The sequence below is a fragment of the Schistocerca gregaria genome, chromosome 9 (assembly GCF_023897955.1).
Source record: "Schistocerca gregaria isolate iqSchGreg1 chromosome 9, iqSchGreg1.2, whole genome shotgun sequence".
Taxonomy (NCBI): domain Eukaryota; kingdom Metazoa; phylum Arthropoda; class Insecta; order Orthoptera; family Acrididae; genus Schistocerca; species Schistocerca gregaria.
Genome location: NC_064928.1, coordinates 178,043,474 through 178,064,477, shown reverse-complemented (window position 1 = coordinate 178,064,477; position 21,004 = coordinate 178,043,474). Strand labels below are relative to the sequence as shown.

At 40.7% G+C, this 21,004-nt stretch overlaps 1 protein-coding gene and 1 long non-coding RNA gene across 3 annotated transcripts in view; one reads left to right on the top strand and one right to left on the bottom strand.

Moving 5' to 3' along the window:
- Positions 1-13,040, bottom strand: part of LOC126292266 (zinc finger protein 454-like) — a 97,461-nt gene extending 84,421 nt beyond the window's left edge. Inside the window, exon 1 of one of the 2 annotated variants that reach the window (XM_049986169.1) lies at positions 12,899-13,040. In XM_049986169.1, coding sequence (XP_049842126.1) covers positions 12,899-12,901 — 3 coding nt within the window. In that variant the 5' untranslated portion in view covers positions 12,902-13,040. The remainder of the gene's footprint in view (positions 1-12,898) is intronic. The other variant, XM_049986170.1, reaches the window with a different exon arrangement.
- Positions 40-11,731, top strand: LOC126292268 (uncharacterized). The gene is made up of 3 exons (XR_007552060.1): positions 40-124; positions 11,048-11,115; positions 11,232-11,731. It is a non-coding gene; the product is annotated as an uncharacterized LOC126292268 (long non-coding RNA).
- Positions 13,041-21,004: the final 7,964 nt, after the last annotated feature.

The window sequence follows — 21,004 nt, the reverse complement described above, 5'->3', positions numbered from 1 at the left end:
TGCGCCTACAGGTCGTGAACATTGCATATCCTTGAGCTGAAACAATGTAAAATAGTTAAAATCATAAGCAAGATAGATTGCAAGGCCAACGAGAAAGGCAGTCCACGGCACGTATGTAACTTAGGTAGGCCTTCGCTCGCTTAGCAGACAAACTACATTTCTATACCTGTAAACTCGTAACTACGTGTGCACGTAACAAACGAGAATTGTATCTTCTACTCGAATCCGCTATTATGGAGTCTTATTGTTGTTAGTCCTACAATGATCGGATGTCTATAGGCCTACATATAATTTGTTACGGCTGTACTGGGGTACAATAAAATTGAAATGATGCCAAAATAATTATCAACTGCATAAGGCACCACTTCTTGTATGAACTGAGGACTGTTAAGGAGAAGAGACTAAATGCTATAAACAAGCTGTTATACCATTTATATAGAGCATTGATCTTGAATTAAATTTTGTTGTAGTACTGTTAATCAGTAAGACTTCATAATACCAGTTTCCAGTAGAAGATGCAATTCTCGTTAGTGCGTATACGCCCAGCTGCGAATTAACAGGTTTTGCAACGCATTTTGTCTGCTGAGCTGAGCTACTATTGCGATTTTAACAAGAAAACAATGTGTACCTTATTGCTGTTACACACGTAGTAGGGCAGTTAACCTGATTTCTGCGAAGTGTTTTTTAATGCTGTGATAAGTCGTGGAGGGGCACAATATCAATCCAGCAGTCTGAAGCATTTTCCAAGAGAGTTTTGGTACACTTTCAGATTGGCACATCTAATACTGCTAATTGATTTGCCATTGTAATAAATAACGACTATGATCACATACCTCATCCAGTTTCTTACACTGAACAAAATGCTGGAGTGCCACATTTGGCAAATTTCACTACGTTCTAAAATTTCTAGTACCAGTATATTGAACAGGAAAAACAGCGGTGGTTTATCTATTAGTACTAATGATCATGTTTGTGCAAAATGGACCAGAAGTATTAAAAAATGTCCATTATTTATGAGGAAAACCCTTTTAAAAATTAAGTTACCTCAGCTTTGCAGGACATAAGGAATCATATTTTTCTTCAGTTGAACAAACATGTTTCAATCAGTGCTCCCCTTAGTAACCCCATTCTTCTACCAACAAAAGGCTGTACTCATTGAGTATTCTAAAATAAGGCTACATGATGAAGTGAGACTCCACAGGAAGAAGTTGCAGCATGCTCTGATTAGAAGTGTCCACACAAAAATAGTTTTGCTGAACAATCAATGATTTTGTAATTGTTTTGGGAAAGAAAAAAAAAAGAAATACATTCACATGAGGTGGCACCTACAACTGCAGAAGTCAAGTCACCTACATCTCAATTGTAGTTTCGTGTTTGTTTGTGTGAAATAAATTAATGAATTTGAGTCCCATTCTGTAAACCTTATTTGTATTTTTCTTGAACTCTATTGCTGACAAGTGAGAAATATAATGCCTTACATTTGTTTCAGTGTGTAATTCAGAATATCAGTCTCCACACTTCTTTGCCATGAAACTGTGTTATCATCTTAATTTTTAAGATGACTGAACTATTTTTTTTCATCTTCCCACTCATACCAAGTTTCTGCTGCAGCAAAAATTGGATTAAATAAAGTTGCTTCTAAAAGATCTATGTTAAGTGATGCAGTAATAAATCCTACAGTACAACAATATACGTTTTGGGGATTGCAGAAGTGTCCAATCCCAGCTGTCTGCTTTGACCCACTATGTCATCAGCATGGTGGAAATGATCATTCTCAGCATCTCCAATGTGGCACCTATGATGTCACTACATACACAACAACAAACAAACACTAAAATACATATAAATACTACAATAACATCACCACCAACAAATTCTGGCACTACACACAAGGTTGGCCACCCCACCAACCCCAATCACAATCTCTCTCTCTCTCTCTCTCTCTCTCTCTCTCTCTCTCTCTCACACACACACACACACACACACACACACACACACACAAAAACCCTCACGAACCACACACAACCTACCAATCCGCCCGCCCCCCCCCCCCAAAAAAATAAAAAACCACAAAATAAACGAAACTCTAGAAAACACATTACAACTCAAAAACAACTGCAACAAAAAAGATCCTCGGCAACATAATTATAACCCCCCCCCCCCTCAAATCCACAACCATTACCCTCCCTCCACATACCAAACACCCTCAACTAACCACCCTTGGCCTGTACATCTTACTCACTGCCCTAAAAAAAATGCGAAGAATACAATAATCCCCAGGGACGCTCTGCCGCCAGCAATACTCATCTAAATGAGATTGCAGGTTAGAAGAGTGCTGCCTCTTCCCCTTCCCTATGACAGAGTTAACCGCGCCCCCCAAAACCCTCCTATTGTATTAGTACACACTGCAGTTTCTTAATTTTTAAACTCTAAACTATGGTTTATAACTAAATGATCATAACCTCTCTTCCCCAAACCCCTGTATGACAAAAAGGCATCTGACACTACTGTATTCCCCTCCCCTGCATACTCTTCAATTAACCCCACCAGTTCCCTCTTAGAAAGCTCCTCCAAAATCCTGAAAACACAATCAGCAGCATACTCCCCCCCCCCCCCCCCCTCCGAAAATAGCAGTCCCCCCACACTCATAAACCAACCGGAGGCTTACCACTCTCATACTTCCTCTTCCCAAGCTGTGATTTTTTCTACCTCAACCACCACCCCTGTCCACCCAACTTACCCCGATACTTCACATACTCAGAGTCCTCTAACTCACGCCAGCCTCATGTGCACAAAAACTGATAGACGACTGATAACAAAAATAGTAAGTTATCAAAACAATCTCTCTCATGGCCAACCCAGATTCCTCGAACCAGGTACCGCATCTAATGGAGTGCCAAAGGTTGTCCTTTTGATACTGCCACATGTACCCGTCCCTGGTCTGAGATGCCTGAACTCTCGTCAACCTCATATTTGCTCTGCAGACACTACATTTGACAATCTCTGCTATCAGTCCAAACAACTTAATCAACAACATCATGTCCTCCTCAATCTCTGCACGCAACCTCGCACAATTGAACTTCATGGTCATATCCATACCTAACAAAAGAACAATAAATTAAATGTCTTACCACATCACAAACAGCAAACCAATAACACCTACAAAGAGAGAGAGAGAGAGAGAGAGAGAGAGAGAGAGAGAGAGAGAGAGAGAGAGAGAGAGAGATATTTATAACTCACTGAAACCAATTTCAATTCTTCAGTCGCAGACACCGCCAACAGCTCCGCTCTACCAACACCAAAGCCCAAATGAACCAAATACACCACATAACACTTGGACCATACACATATACACCACCAGAGGGCACCATCAACCACAACAAGATGACGTCTACAAACACGATCAACTCATAAACTAAACTCGGTGCTGTAACACAACAGGATAACATCTACAAACACAATCAACTCATAAACTAATCTCCACGGCATACCACACACCATAACATCCTTACGTTGCGGGTCAAAGCAGATGGATGGGATCAGACATCTCTGTTGACCCAAGTTTTGAGTAAATGCTGTTTTTCTGTGATAAATCAGGTGCTTGTATTACTACCATCAGTACTTTCATTTTTCTTTTGCGTTAAATGCTGATTTTAGAATTCTGTCCAACTACTTGGGACTATGTGAGGAAGTGAAAATGTGTCATCAGAAATGGACTCCCCCCTGACTTTACCGAAAAAAGCTTCAACCTTAACCCACATAATATAGCCTACTGCTCACCCTACAGAAGTTACGAAACTGATAATGCTAAAAAAAGACTGTTTGCCTTATTCTTCCTGGAGAGTAGTTCTTCTATAAGAAATATACGATAATATTAAAACAAACACAGTGGTATTAAGCTTGATTAATTTCTGTATTAAGTGTTTAGCATGTATATTACTTTCCATGCAAATGATGACTTTTTTTTTGGGGGGGGGGGGGGCTGTTGGACATTGGTGTTGGTATATTTTCTCTCTACTGTAAATGACTCCTCTGGGGCAGGGCACTTTAACTAAATAGTGTGTTTGGGCATATGTAGTAAATAGTGTCTATTCACCAGAAGTGAGCAGCAAGGTTATTGTGTAAATCAGATAACCACACATTATGCAGAATGCTTTTTAAGGCCCTTGGAATTCTTACTTCCCAACACTTGTACTCAATGGTTTTTCTTGTTGACAACAAAAAGAAGTTTCAGCTGAACTGTAATGTACTTAACACAATACAAGGCAATTAAACTAACTTTCTTGCCCAATATTCCAGGAGAAGTAATGGATTCTGCTGCAGAGGTATGATATTCAGCAGGTTTCCATCTAACATAAAGCAACAAAATGCCCATTTTTACCAATTCAAAAGAAACCACACTTTTTATTACTTGAAGATCGACATTCAATAATTATTAAGTTCTGTTGTTACTTGGTAGGTACGAATGTGTTTGTAAAGCTATATCTTGAATAGTAATCCACTGCAAGCAAGACTCAGTTTTTGCAGGTATAAGAACTATTTTGCTTCAAAAATTCGAATGTAATCAAGTTAGTATTAAGCTACCAGTGAGAGGCAAACAGCAAGTATTCAGTGTAAGTGTGGATGCAGCAACTTTTTTCAAAGCAGCAACTTTATTTCTACTTTAATTAACTGGCTGCTGCAGGTATGAATATAACTACAGAGTATAGAGATAGGAACATTAATGTTAATACAACTTATCTACAATTTTCTTGTTACTGTAGGTATTCACTCATTCTGTATCCCTGAGGGTTCTCAATCTATGGAGTAGTTTTGTTACAGATCAAATTTTGTGCTTTGTATTAGCAGGATAATTAATGACCTTCATATATGCCCAGCAAAGTGTTCTTTTGACCTCACAGACTTCGCAAATGCATGAAAATCTCAGTTTTGAAAGAGAACTACTTCAAAATTCTTGCGCAGATATTTCCACGAGTTGAAATTTATGATGGATGTTGGTACCTTGATGAATGACTAAGATTTTAATAGACTATTGTTCATATCTAGCTCACTACACAAGTATAATCAATGTTTTTTAACAGACTACATTAGCTATCTTGATATTGTTTTGGTACCTGTACTGGATTAAGCAAAAGTCAGAAAATATGTGCACTTACTTTGTGTAAATATCTGACATTTTGCACATATATGAATCTCCTTTCCAACAAAAACATATTACAACATTTCACTTATATTCTTGTGGAATCATTAGAAAAAGATTGTTATTTTGACTTCCAGTCTTGTGGAAGCAATGAACTGCAAGAATTCACAGCCGGGGGGGGGGGGGGGGGGGGGGAGATAGAAGAAGAAGAAGAAGAAGAAGAAGAAGGAAAAAAAATTACTAAACAACAATCAAAAATTTGCTAAACAACAATCAAGCAGTAGAAAATCCAGGATGGAATGTAGCAATATTATGAGAGGGGAAGTTGCTACTCACCATATAACGGAGATGCTGAGTCGCAGATAGGCACGACAAAAAGACTCTCACAATTATAGCTTTCGGCCATTAAGGCCTTCTTCAACAATACACACACACACACACACACACACACACACACACACGAATGCAACTTACACAGACGACTGCAGTCTCAGGCAACTGAAACCATATGAATCTGTCGCTTGTTAAAAAGAACTGTCAATAGGTTAACTGCACTGCTACATATGTAATAGTTGTAGCACAGTTCATTGAATTGTCAAAATCAGTGCTTGATTTTAGCTATAAATGAGAAAACCTGTTCTGTCAGCCCCACTTCACACGGTGCATAATGACAAAAACTTGGCTCTCTGCCTTGAGTCATGTGGCTTCGATGTTTGTTTCAGGCGTTAACACAGCAGAGAGATGGGCATGCACAGTCTATGTTGTATATGGTCTATGCTTAAGACCCTAAACAAGAGAATACAGAGATGACAGATGAATGAATCTGCGGAGGCAAAAAAAAAAAGGAAAGGTGTGGTTTGCTTGGAGAGTGAAATATGGAGGCTGTGGGGGGAAAAAAATGTAAAATAGAGGGGGGCTGGGTAGCTTGGAAAGTAAAATCTGGAGGAAAACTGGCTGTCAAATGGCCTTCAAGACATGGAGAAAACACAACAGTGCTATGTACAGGAAAATTATTTAAACTTTATAGAAAACAGAACCAGCAGCAAAATATCAAGAGCTCAAATGGCAACCTAGTACTAAGCACAGAAAGGGACACTGAAATGTGGAAGGAATTTACGAAGGGACTTCACTTGAAGGCAAAAATGCAGAAAGGGTGTAAGACACGAGGAAGATGAAATGCAAGTTGTGATACTGCTTGAAGAATTCGACAGAGTAGTGACAGACTTATGCCTAAACAACATACCTGAAGTACATCACATTTTCTCAGAATTACTGAGACCCTTGAGAGAATCAACCATGAAGAAAACCATTCTACATCTGTATAGATACTCCATCAGCCACCACACTGTGCGTGGCGGAGAGCATCCCGCACCACTACTTGTCATTCTCCTCCAGTTCGACTCGCAAATAGACCGAGGGAAAACCAATTGTCTATGTGCCTCCATATGAGCCCTAATCTCTTATATCTTATCTTTGAGATCCGTACGCGCAATCTATGTTGTCAACAGAAAAATTGTAGAGCAGTCAGCTTCAAATGCCAGTTCTCTAAATTTTCTCAATAACGTTTCTCGAAAAAAATGTCCTCTTCCCTTCAGCGAATCCTATTTGAATTCCCAAAGCACCTCCGTAACATTTACGTGTTGTTTGAACCTACCGGTAAAAAATCCAGCCCTGGCTCTGAATTGCTTTGATGTCTTCCTTCAATCGACCTGGTACGGATCCCAAAAACTCACCTAGTATTCAAGAATAGGTCGTATCAGAGGCCTATATGCAGTATCCTTTACAGATGAACCACTCTTTCCTAAAATTCTCCCAATAAACTGAAGTTGTCCATTTACCTTCCCAATGACAGTTCTCACATGCTCGTTTCACCTCATATTGGTTTGCAATGTTGAGCCCAAATATTTAAACGACTTGACTGTGTCGAGCAGGACACTAGTCATACTGTGCCTGAACATTACAGGTTTGATCTTCCTACCCGTATGCATTAACTTACATTTTTCCACATTTAGTGCTAGCTGCCATTGATCGCACTAACTGGAAATTTTGTCTTGTTTCTTCCTACAGTCACCCAACTGTGACACCACAGCATCATTAGCAAACAACTGCAGATTGCTGCCCACCCTGCCAGCCAAATCATTTATGTATATACAGAACAACCGAGGTCCTATCACACTTCCCTGGAGCATCCTGATGATACCCTGGTCTCTGATGGGCACTCACGATCGAGGACAACATACAGGTCTTTGAGCCACTCATATATCTGTGATCTTATTGCATATGTTCATACCTTCATTAACAGCCAGGAATGTGGCACCGTGTCAATCCTTTCTGGAATATGGCATCTGCCTGTAGCCCATCATCCATAGTCCTCAGTATATCATGTAAGTTTCAAATGAGTGATGCTTTCTAAAACCTTGCTGATTCATGCACATAAGCCTCTCAATGTCAAGAAAGTTTATTATATTTGAACTGAGAATACATTCCAGTCTGTCCTATGGCCAAATGACAGTATGTTTGCACAGCTCTCCTGTGTGAATGATTTCTTGAACATGAAATTTAAAACTTTAGCTGTTGTTTTGCTATCCTCAACTCCCGCATCAGACTGGTCCACAAGAAACTGAATGGAAGCCTTATCCCACAATCACATGAATTTCTACTCACCTTCATTCGTCATCATTTCTGTGTTCCTTTTTGAACTGAGAGTGCAAAAGCCTCCACTTTCTCACCATCCACCGAATTTCGTTATTAAACCATGGTGCATCTTTTCCATCCTTATCCACTTACTAGGCCTGTAACTCTCCAGACCATGATTTACAATCTGCTTAAACTTTGCACACAATTACTCTACATTCATCTTAGTGGAAGTAAGGGATGCCAATTCACTGTCTCACTGAGACTGCTCTATCTAGCAGAAACACTATCCTAGCCTTCTCAACTGATTTATGAACTTTCATAATCTTAGTTGCTTGTAATGACATCATAATCGCTTCCCCATTTTATACTGAATTTGTCGATAAGATCCAGCCTATTTGTAACTACAAGGTCTATGGTATTTCCATTGAGTGTTGGCTGCCTACCTAGCTGCTCCAGACAATTTTCAAAAAAAAGTGTTCCAAAATATTTTGCATGACTGTCTGTCTGTACCTCTCGCATTGAATCCATAGACATTCCAGTCTATACTCAGCAGGTTAAATTCATTTCCAACCAGTATTGTATGACCTCGGTATTTATGTGCTATTGACCATATACTTAATTTGAATGGCTCTAGGACTTCACAGCAGTATCAGGTGGCCAGTGAAATCATCCAATAATTAACGTGGTTTCACTCACACCTGTTATGCATGACCAGATGACTTCACTGTCACACTCAACTCTTCAACCTCAATAGAGACTATTTTTGTCAAACACAATGAACACCCCCCTCTCCAATGGCTTCTAATCTGTCTTTCTGATATACATTCCATGACTTGCTAAATATCTCAGAGCTTTCCACTTTGGGTTTCAGGCAGCTCTCAGGCCCAAGAAAAATGTGAGCATGAGAACTTTCCTGGATGGCAGTAAATTCAGGAACTTTATTATGAATACTTCGGCAGTTTACTTATAAAATTGTGACAGTCGAAATGTCTTTATTCTGAACACTGTTTGACTTCAATTGCTACCTATCGACTGGCGAGTGCTCATCAGAGCACCGAAAACTATTGCCTATTCCACCTGGCAAGCGAGATCTATGAGACAAGTGAGATACTCTCAGGCTGGAAGAAAAAAAACGTAAGAATCCTAATTTCAGATGAAGCAGATTTCAACAGCTGCACTATGGAAACATCATTTCAATATACCATTGGTGCAAAATAGTAACGCCAATTATCTCTAAAAAGATGGAACAACTGGCAGTAGCTGATGTGGGAGAGAAACTTTGGGTTCTGGAGCAATATAGGGAAATGTAAAGTAGTAATGACCCTAAGACTTACATTTGAAGACTGGGCGATGAAAGATAAATTCACAGTATTTGTAGATTTAGAACAAGTTTGACAACGCTGAATGGAGGGAGCTGTATGAAATTGCGAAGTTCCAGGGAACAAATGAGATGAGTAAGCTGTCTACTATCTACAACTTGTACTGAAAGTGGATAGCATCCACAGGAGTCAAAGGATATGGAACAGAGGCAATAAATTGGAAGAGAATGAGTGTGGGTAGTAACTTCTAACCCACATTATTTGATCTGTGCATTCCTGCCAGACTACCGAAGTTAAACACTGTGAGGCTTGGCTTGTGCTTGGGTGTCCATCTGGGTCTGCCAAGTGCTGTTGGCAAGTGGTGTGCATTCAGCTCCTGAGAAGTAGCAGCTCTGGTCACAGAAACTGATAACAGCCAAGAGAGTGCTGTGTTGACCACATGCACCTCCATATTCACACCCAGGGATGCCTACTAGCTGAGGGTGACACAGCAGTTGGTTGGCATCATTGGGCCATTTGAAGCCTGTTTGAATGAAGAGGAGTCTACCGTGATGAATACGTCATCTTTGTTTCCCATAAGTCTATTCTTCTGGTATACACACGACTTATTCGAAAATTCTCAATCCTGTCAATTTTGTTTTTTTACCACTTTTCTGTATCTGATGTTATGTGAGTTCCACTAGCTTTTACTATGGCTTCAAACTCTAGGACTCTGCTGTAAATTTTTTAGCAGTTGATTACTGTGTTTTCAATCATTTCATCTGTGGATCTTACATGAATATTTTAGGGTCTCCTACGACTCTAGAGTCATCTAACCAGAAAAATCCTTGTGTGCAGTCCACATAGAGTTATCTATCTGGGTTGCTGCCTCTGTTGTGTGCTACACACCTTACCTATTTAGGAGGAGCCTACCATTCCCAACCCTTTGGCTTAGGTCCAGTAAGTCACTGCCTAGTTTGTCACACTATCTTCAAAATCTCTAGCTTAAGTCTTCTCCTCAGTTAAGAACTATCAGACAGAGGGGGGCGGGTAAGGGGGGGGGGGTGAGGGTGGGGGGGGGGGGGGGTGGAAGCGGGTGGGTGGGTGGGCACAAGTAGTTTCATGAACGAAGATGCAGGTTATGAGCTTTGTTGAAACTTCGCAAACAAGTCTGGCCTTCTACATCTTATCTGGCAGTCACCAAAATGAAAATTTAACCTTGGAGCCAAGACAAGAGGCATGATTTGCTGCAATATGCATCACACTCTGCAAGTGGTTGCATCCTGATTCCCAATGCCTTTGGAACAGCCTCACAAGCCTTTTGAACAACCTTCCCTCCAGGTATCCACACTGGGTGCATAAAGAGATCCATCATATCCCTTTCTGTCATTTCACTAAGGGTGTATCATTAGTTGCAATAAACCTACATTCAAACTGACAATAATTAACAGATTGCTACCCATTCGCACATCATTTCCCCCAATACAGCAGGCTTCCTAACATGTGAACTTTGAAACATTTGCCCAGTTTTAGCATAGGGTATGACAATTCAGGGTATGGTGAAATACCCTGAATTGTCATTGGTCTCTGCCTCCCACATACAGGTGCCTACACCTACCACAGACTAGAGTGGTTGTAATTTAACCCAAGCTGAAAAAACCTATGCGGTTAAAAAAATTTTAATGCCAAAAAACCCAACTACAGTTAATTATGAATATTTAATTAATGTGCAAATGAGCCATCATATTTATTGGAGGCAACTATTTACTGCACCAAGACTTTACTTTATTAATACTGTGTTTTAACATTTCATGCAAGATAAGAAACACAGCTTGGCCTACATAACAATTACACCTCCAGAAAAAAATATTTAAATTTATAATTAACTGTAATGACTAAATAACAATTTACTATTTTTTGGAAGCATGCATAATTTTAACACCTAAATTATTTCTTCATTTTGATGAAATAGGCTTGTAGGTGGAGAAGATTCTCTCAACGGATGCAGTGCTGGCAGGTGAAGAAAATAGGCATGAAGTGGTTAGTGTTTAGAATAAATTAGTCACAGGAATTTAAATTAAACTACTTCATTGTCAATATGAAAAAATTAAAAAAAAAAAAACAATACAACCCAGTTTTTTTTTCCAAATATCCAGGTTTTTCTCAATCCTGCCACAGACTCATCACACCGGCAAGTCAATGAAATGTGATGGTTACTGTACTTCCTGGAGAGGAGACAGTATCTGCGGGAGAGGATAAAAGTACCTCTGGCATGTCTTTGGTACTTCACCCAACACACCAATTCGCAGCACCTTCTATCACTTGACAGCAATCTAGACAATTCTAACAGTTTACAATGTACAATGAACTCATCCCATGCCTGAGACCAGCAATCACAAAAGGGTTGTATCACTTATGTAGATATTTAATCTTTACTTTGTGAAATCAAGATTATAGAGACAGACTTGAACCGATGTAAAACTCGAGATTTTGGATAAATGGATTATTTATCTGATTGTAAGCTGGTGAAACCAACAAATATAACATGGTAAGAATGCAACTAACAAATTCTGCTAAATCAAGTTTAGCCTACATAGCCTATTTCTCTTGTGGTAGTTTTTCAGTATAAAAGCTCACTAACTTCTTTAGCAATAAATATGCCCTGAAAATTGTGTATTGAGTAAAATGATTTTTTGTATTTTCTCTCTTGTCTCATACACAGTGGAAAAGTTCATGTTCCAAATACAGTAAATAGCTTTGACATGTTGTGAAAACTAGCAACCAAAAATTGCAAGTAACAAACTACACTGGAGAAGATTGTGACATGAACAATAGAAAGTGCTGTTCAGTAAAAATAAATGGGAGCCCACTGATGGTGGTGTAACATCACCCACACATTTATGGGTGAAGATAAAATTTAAAACAAATGCTTTTTGTTCGTCACAAGATATTCGTAACATATACGAAATTTACAGAACTACGCTAATACAAGATACCTTATTTTAACTAGCTTATAAAGTTCCACTTCGTGGGATATCAGTATGGGTTCCCTACAAACATTCTCCAATTTAATGTACTGGTAGTACGATATTGGGTTCGGCAATTTCATTCCAATACTAAAATACATTAAATTTTTTATGCATTGCATTTTGCATACAACATTTCTTACAAAATGGGAAAGCTTGGGAAATTATTGCTCATTTAGTGACTACACACATACATGATCACGTAAGATATTATATTCTGGGGCAAATCTGCAGCTGCCCTTAGCACTTTGAGAATCCAGAAGGGAGCCACGAGGATCATCGAAGGGAGCCAAACTATAGTCTGGGGGAAAACCCATTTTCAGAAAACTGAAGACCCTAACACTGCCTTGATTACATATTTTCGAGACCATAAAAAATCATTTAAAAAACACACAGTGCTAACAGAATGTAGACGGTAAAAATAGCAAACAATACGCTAAAATAAATTGAAACCTGATAGTTTTTGTGCTAATACACACTTCTGTCTAACGTGAGCGTACAACATTGGCCTTCACCGATTCAATATGTCACCCACAAATGCGACATAATATCTACTGAAAACAATACAGAATTTTGTAAGGACATTAAGTCACTGGTCAGTGTTTGCACTGTAAAACAAATAACCTAATCGGCGAAGTAATTCTTATATAAACCAGTTTCAATATATTGTAAACCATTAGTTATCAAATATAAATATTAGCAAAATTTGACCGTCATGTGTAGCGCACTGTGTAATATCACATTCACTAAATAAATAAATATAGACATGCAACACGTATTGTTACGACAAAACTAACCATTTCCAGCGATACTGCTCCGAGGTTCAGTTCGGATTATTTCTTTCATAAATGTTAAGCGATAACTAGATTACAAATCCGACTTAAAAGCGCGATTGTTTGTAAACTGAAAATCGAACAGTAGATGTACGCTGTTGATTGCAATTAATCGATTAGTCGATAAATCAAATGTCAAGTTAATCGACTCAGGATATAGGGATTTTTCTTTCACGTCAGTGGCATCTTCTGTCATCGTCCAGCGCCGTGACATGTGCGGGTGCTTACAAGTACAGTGCCGCGAAACTTCCCCGCTGAACGTCTGAGACGCTATACATAAGCGACATTTGTCTTGTGATTTAGTCTTTGATTGTGGTTTTCTGTTCCACGTTCGACTCCTTGACGTAAAGCGTGAATGCAAGTGTTAGATAGGGAATAATTTACCGTACTGAATTTTCCTCACGCCATCGCACGAGTTATTGATTGCAGTGTATTATAGTCTGTTCTGCCCGCAGGGCCTCGTTAATAAATTGTTACATCAAGCTGAGTCAAGTATACTTCCCTTATTCAGTCTATAAGCATACGCAGATGCTAAACGGCCGATCGCGGTACTTCAAACTGGTACTGACAAGGTGGTGACCCCGACGTGATCTCCTGCGTGCACGCTAATTTACGAGGTTTCCTTGCAAGAAATTGAGATGGAGAATCCACCACAGCCGACAAATACTTCTGTGGCGCGTCTAGCGATGCGACCATCACCCTTCTGGTCGCACAATCCATCCCTGTGGTTTACGCAAGTTGAAGCAAATGTTTCCTACGCAGGTATCACGTTCGACGTCACAAATTCGCGCTGGTGGTCAGCCAACTAGATCACAAGCACGCCGGTGAGGTTCAAAACATCATATTTAGCCGGCCAGGAACGAACAGCCACGGTCGATTGGAAGCAGAACTAATTCGGCGCGTGTCAGCATCGCAAGAAGAACGAATCCGGCAGGTGCTTACCCAAGAGGGCATTTGCGACAAGAAACCTTCACGGTACCTACGTCATCTGCGGAGTAAGTAGACGCAGGTACAGTCCCAGACAGCTTACTGTCCACGATCTGGAGCAGCCGGTTACCACCACCAGTGAAGGCAATCGTGGTGTCGCAGACTGACGCTTCTTTAGATGCAGTGGCCGAATTAGGCGATAGGATCCAAGAGGCAATGGCGCCGTCAATAGTGAGTTCCGCCAACGCGGCGTGCGTCTGCGCTGCGACAACTGTTTCACGAGCGGATTATGATGTTCTCACCAACAAAGTGGACTTGTTATCACGGCAAATCAGCGAGCTGTTACACTTCCGCGACACGGACAACAGGATCCGACATCGATTCCGTCGTCGCTCACGCAGCCGATCATCGACAGCCTCGTCTACGACAGGGACAGAACAAACAGTCTGTTGGTACCACCGCAAGTTTGGCGAGCAAGCACGTAAGTGTACGACGCCCTGCGCCTACCCAAACGGCAGCGGCGATCGGAAGTGAGCGCCTCCTCCGGTTGCTGTCTGACATCCAGGCGCCTGTTTCCACCTGGAAGCACTTAGTAGACACTGGTTCCGATTTGTCAATCTTTCCTCGAACCATGCTACGTCCATTACATTGAGACTTCTGATGGACTCTCTACCTCTCGCAGGCCGCGACGTTTAGCCTCCAGATCGCCTCAAAATAGCAAAGGCAGAATTTGAATGTATGTTGCACAAGGTGTAATCCGGCCTTCCAACAGCCCTTGGTCCTCGCCATTACATCTAGTGCCAAAGAAAGAAGGCGCATGGAGGCCGTGCGGCGATTATAGAGCCCTGAACATCCGGACAATACCCGATCGTCATCCCGTACCCTTGTTGCACGATTACAATTGACTGGTTCAGTAGTGTTCACTGTGTTAGACTGTGCAAAGGCCTACACACAGATACCTGTAGCCGAAAGTGACATTCCAAAGATAGCCATCATCACTCATTTTGTTTTATTCGAGAGCATGTTCATGACTTTTGGAGTGAGAAATGCCGCACAGATATGGCAGCGCTTCATACATTCTGTGCTACATGGTTTACCTTTTGGGTTTGCATATCTGGACGACATTTTGGTTTTTTCGCCATCGCCTGAGGAACTTCGCCATCATCTAACCGAAGTATTCAGACGACTAGAACATTACGGAATCGTGCTCAATACCTTAAAATATATCTTTAGCCAACCTGAAGTAGACCTTCTCGGACATAGAATTTCTGCAGCAGCATCTTTACCACTACCTGAGAAGGTGGAAGCCATTTCGCGAATTCCGAGGCCCGCTACAGCCAAGAACTACAGCGTTTCCTCGGGATGTTAAATTTTTTCCTCTGCCGTTTGCCACACACTACTGAGCTACAGGAACCTTTAGTAGCAGCGCTAACTGGTCCGAAAGTCAGTGGAGTTACGAAATGACTGTTGCATTTGAAATGGCCAATAAAAGCATCGCCAACGGAGCCCTGCTGGCACATCCAGATCCTACCGCCACGTTAGCACTGGTCAAGCAGCTAGCCAGACTGCAGTCGGCGCTGTATTGCAACAACAATGTAGTGACATGTGGCAGCCACTCGCATTTTTTTCACACAAGTTGACAACTTCACGAAGACTTTGGAGCGCATACGGCCATTTACGAATCTGTCAAGTACTTCAGACCGCAACTAGCAGCATGTGACTTTGTTATCTTTACGGATCACAAGCCACTAACATATGCATTCCGTCAGGACAACATGAACTGTTCTCCTAGACCACACAATCAGTTCATGTTTATTTCTCAGTTTACCACTGATACACGTCATGTGTCTGGGATCGACAATGTAGTGGCCAATTGTTTGTCCAGAGTCAGCAGCATCGCCAATACAATCGTTTACGCCAACCTCACTGCAGCACAGTAAGCTGATGCGGAATTACAATCGATTCTGTCAAATGGTGAATCAGCGCTGGACCTGCAGCTGGTAGACATTCCTGGAAGCGACATAAAGCTATATTGTGACATGTCCACATCGAAGCTGAGACCCTTCCTACCTCTGGAATTTCGGAATGACACTTTCCATTCGCTGCATTACTTATGTCACCCAGGCATGCGAGCTATGACACACTTAGTAACAACGCGTTACGTGTGGCCTGGAATGCAAATGGACTGCCACGAATGGGCGAGATGCTGCTTGAAATGCCAGCGTAGCAAGATCAATCACCGCGTCCACTCACCAGTCATGATAGCACGATTTACGCATGTCCACCTTGACATTGTTGGCCCACTGTTATCATCCGATGGTCACTGTTACGCACTCGCGATGATTGACCGCTATACTCAATGGCTGGAAGCTGCACCAGTGGACAATGTTACTGCAGAAACTATCGCTTTCACCTTCATCACACATTGGGTGTCATGTTTTGGTTGCCCGTTGCACATTACGATGGGCAGGGGACGTCAATTCGAGTCCAATTTGTTTCTAGTGTTGAGAAAATTTTGTGGCACACTTCACCAGCGAATGACGAGCTATCACCCTGCCAGACATGGTTTAATAGAGCGATGGTACCGTACCCTAAAAGCTGTCCTAATTTTCTCATGACGTCAGATGGACCAAAGCACTTCCTGTGGTATTACTTGGACTCCGAAGCACATTCAAGCCAGACCTGGATGCTTCTTCAGCCAAATTGGTTTACAGCGAAGCACTACGCCTGCGAGGAGAAATCGTGGCTACCGACGCTCTGCCGAATCCTATGGGTACCAGCCGGAATTTCTCCACCAACTGCGACAACATGTGATTCGCCTCTGTCCGCAGCAACCTCACCGACACGGGACTCCTACCAGGTTTGTCCATTGTGATCTATCCTCCTGCACACACGTCATGTTATAAACGAAAGGTATTAAACCCTCGCTCCAACCACCATATTCCGGCCCACACCGTGTCGTAACCAGAGAAGCAAGACTGTAGACATCTTGATCAGTGGGAAACTGATTACAGTCTCCACTGACCGCGTGAAACTGGCGTACGTCTTTTTGGAAGCAACGACGCCTGACCTACCACGAATTCCGCCTCACTCAGCAATCACTCCGTCAATGTTATCGCTAACACAGACTCAGCTGGGGCCTGCAGTTAACCCACCACCACGCCCCTCAAGATATGGGTGACATGTAATTCAAACTGGTACCGACAATGTCTATTTAAATTTCACATAAGTGATTATTTCAAAATTTCCCTTTTGTTTTAAAACCTTCTGGATCACTACATTTACATGCGACACACCTTCATAAAGATGAAAACCAAATTTGAGATTTCCTTTTTCATTCTTATGTTTACATGTTAAGCCGGGTTCACAGATGCAACTAATGTGGCACCACAGTTTGTTGCTATCTGAAATCGCACTCCAAGCTACCGCTCACATAGGACGCCACAAATTCTACATTGTTGCACAGCTTTCAATATGACGTCAGATGCAATCATATAAGCTCATGAATTTTAATGCGCATGTTCTGGCATTAGAGGTGTGACAAGAGTTAAATACAAGGAAGACGAAATCCAAATGTTGGATCTGGAAACAGATTTCGCACAGCGATAAATCATGGACCACGAACACATTTATAAAAGAAATAACACTTCGAGACAAAAATGCTGTCCTCAATGGCAAACTAACTGACAACTGGCACTTGAATATCATCATGCCACTCCTCCAAGACTTTAGGATCTTATTGTATCCATTGATATAGGCATTTCACATAACTAATTTCTAGTTTAACACCTGCCACATGAAACTCAGGAGCTATTTTCTGCATACAATCCACAATTTATACAATGCTTGGTTCACCCTTATCAGAGTTTATATGACTAACTTTTTTGGTTATGTATTTATTGTTTATTTACTCTTCAAGTTCCTTGGGGCCCATTCGAGGAGAAAATCTTCAAGGTAATGGGATATGTCAGTACATGAATTTACAACATAATAGTTAATAACAGATAAAAATAAATGTTTATGAATCCGCAAAAGGTCAATCCATAAGTTTAAGTAAACATAATCAAACATACAACAAGAAGCAGATTAATTTCTCAAGGAACTCCTCGACAGAATAGAATGAGTGACCCACGAGGAAACTCTTCAGTTTCGATTTGAAAACACTTGGATTACTGCAAAGATTTTTGAATTCGAGTGGTAACTTATTGAAAATGGATGCAGCAGTATAATGCACACCAGTCTCCACAAGAGTTAAGGAAGTTCGATCCAAATGCAGGTTTGCTTTCTGCCGAGTATTAACCGAGTGAAAGCTGCTTATTCTTGGGATTAAGCTAATATTGTTAACAAGAAATGACAGTAAGAAATATGTATGTTGAGAGGCCAATGTCAAAATACACAGACTCGTGAACAGGCGTCAGAAATGACTTCCTGACACTTAAATCTGTACTTGATGTTAACAAATTTCTCTTCTTCAGAAACGCTTTCCTTGCTATTGCCAGTCTACATTTTATATCCTCTCTACTTCGACCATCATCAGTTATTTTGCTCCCCAAATAGCAAAACTTCTTTACTGCTTTAAGTGTCTCATTTCCTAATCTACTTCCCTCAGCATGACCCAACTTAATTCGACTACATTCCATTGCCCTCGTTTTGCTTTTGTTGATGTTCATCTTATATCCTCCTTACAAGGCACTATCCATTCTGTCCAACTGCTCTTCCAAGTCCTTTGCTGTCTCTGACAGAATTACAATGTCATCGGCAAACCTCAAAGTTTTTATTTCTGCTCCATGGATTTTAATACCTACTCCGAATTTTTCTTCTGTTTCCTTCACTGCTTGTTCAATATAAAGATTGAATAACATTGGGGAGAGACTACAACCCTGTCTCACTCCCTTCCCAACCACTGCTTCCCTTTCATGTCCCTCGACTCTTATAACTGTCATCTGGTTTCTGTACAAATTGTAAATAGCCTTTCACTCCCTGTATTTTATTCCTGCCACCTTCAGAATTTGAAAGAGAGTATTCCAGTCAACATTGTCAACTGCTTCCTCTAAGTCTACAAATGCTAGAAACGTAGGTTTACCCTTCCTTACTCTAGCTTCTAAGATAAGTCGTAGGGTCAGTACTGCCTCACGTGTTCCAACATTTCTACAGATTTCGTGTGATATAAAATGATAAATTATCTTCACATACACAGCCTCTTCAATAACTTTTGCAAATACTGATGTCATTGAAATAGGTCTAAAATTATCTACATTATCCCTTTTCCCCTTTTTATAAAGTGGCTTTACTACTGAGTACTTTAATTGTTCAGGAAACTGACCATTCCTAAAGGAAAAATTACAAATATGGCTAAATATGGGGCTAACATGTGCAGCCCAGTTCTTTAATATTCTGCTAGACACTCCATCATAGCCATGAGAGTCCTTAGTCTTCAGTGATATAATTATTGACTCAATCGCCCTGTTGTCTGTATCACAGAGGATTATTTCAGACATCAATTATGAAAAGGGATTTACCAAGAAACTTCTATGATTTCCAGTAGAAAGTAAATTTTTATTTAATTCACCAGTAATGCTCAGAAAATGATTGTTAATTACTGTACATATATCTGACTTATCAGTAACAGAAAATTTTTACTGCAAACTGACTTAAATTGTCGACCTTGTGCTGCTGACCAGACACTTCCTTCACAACTGACCCTATGGTTTTCATTTTATGTCTGTGCACCCTAGTTAGAAGAAACACAGTCTGCATTGGATATGAATTTATATCTACCAACATCCTTTTTCTTACACAATCATATACAAAATTAATATTGAAGTCACCACATATAACTAATTTCTGGTACTTCCTACAAAGTGAATCGAGACCCTCTGTAGCTTGAGCAGAAATGCTCAGAAGTCAAGAGTTAGGGGACCTTTAAACGACTACAACATTTAGAAATTTAGTTTCACTAAATTCAATTATGCCTGCACAACATTCAAATACCTGGTGAGTGCAGTGCCGTCATTCATCTCTGGACTCAGCTGGAATACTGTTTTTGATGTACATGGCCGCTTGCTCACCCCACAAAGGAACTCCTTGAAAAACAGCCAGCTAATCTGTATCCTGGTAAAGGAAGCGTCTGATTTGTCAAATTATTTAAGTGGTGCTCTGATATACCAATAATTTCAGAGTCAACATCTGTAAGCAGTTCACTCACTTTATCTCTAATACCTCTTATATTTTGATGAAAAATGCTAATTTCTTCTCTATTTGGAAACATTTAGTTAGAGGGACATCCTTTAGTGAGGTATACCTATCAGCTGAATTCAGTCTAAAAAAGGTGCAGTTCTAACGCCAAGTACTACAGAAATTTCTCCATGAGTAACCCCACCACAATCACCACCACCCACTATACTGTCACCTATAAGCTTAGCCAGCCTCCCCTTCCTATACCTATTGAGGTGCAGGCCATGGCTAGTTTATCCAAAAACTTTTTAAGATTGTGCGATACAGCACTGATTTTCGCACGCGCGTCCGCGCGCACACACACACACACACACACAAACACACATACACACACACACACACTGCAGAAAACCAAACATAGGTTGCTGTTCTTGTTGTTCCGGGAGCTCGGAGTATACCTGCCGAACTCTGTTTTCACATTTTTTGTAATAAAATGAAAACACACTAAAATCTAATGGAGTGGCCAACAGGGAGCACTGGTGGAACGAAAGTTGTGCACCAAAGTACAAACAAGTTGAACTTTTTGTGGCGTGACAAAAGTTGTCTCCCTTTAGTAGCGCCACTAAAATCTAGGAGTTCACACATGCATTGCAACTGCAGTATGCCACCAGCTGTAGCGGCAGTTTTCTTGCCTGTGTGAATCCGGCTTTATGGTCTAATGCGGAAGTGGTAGCCAATTTAAGTATGGCATCTGGAAAACAGCAGTTCCAGTTTCCGATTTAGCCAGCATAATCGCTGTTTCTCTTCACTCAATTATTAGACATAGACAGCTTCATGCTCAGTCTAATATTTCTGTTTTTCCTTCACTGCACAATAAGTCACTCCGTCCATATAAGCAGAATATTTTGAGAACAAGACATAACCTGACAACCCAACCACATTCCCAAAACGGTTATACATTTACATGAG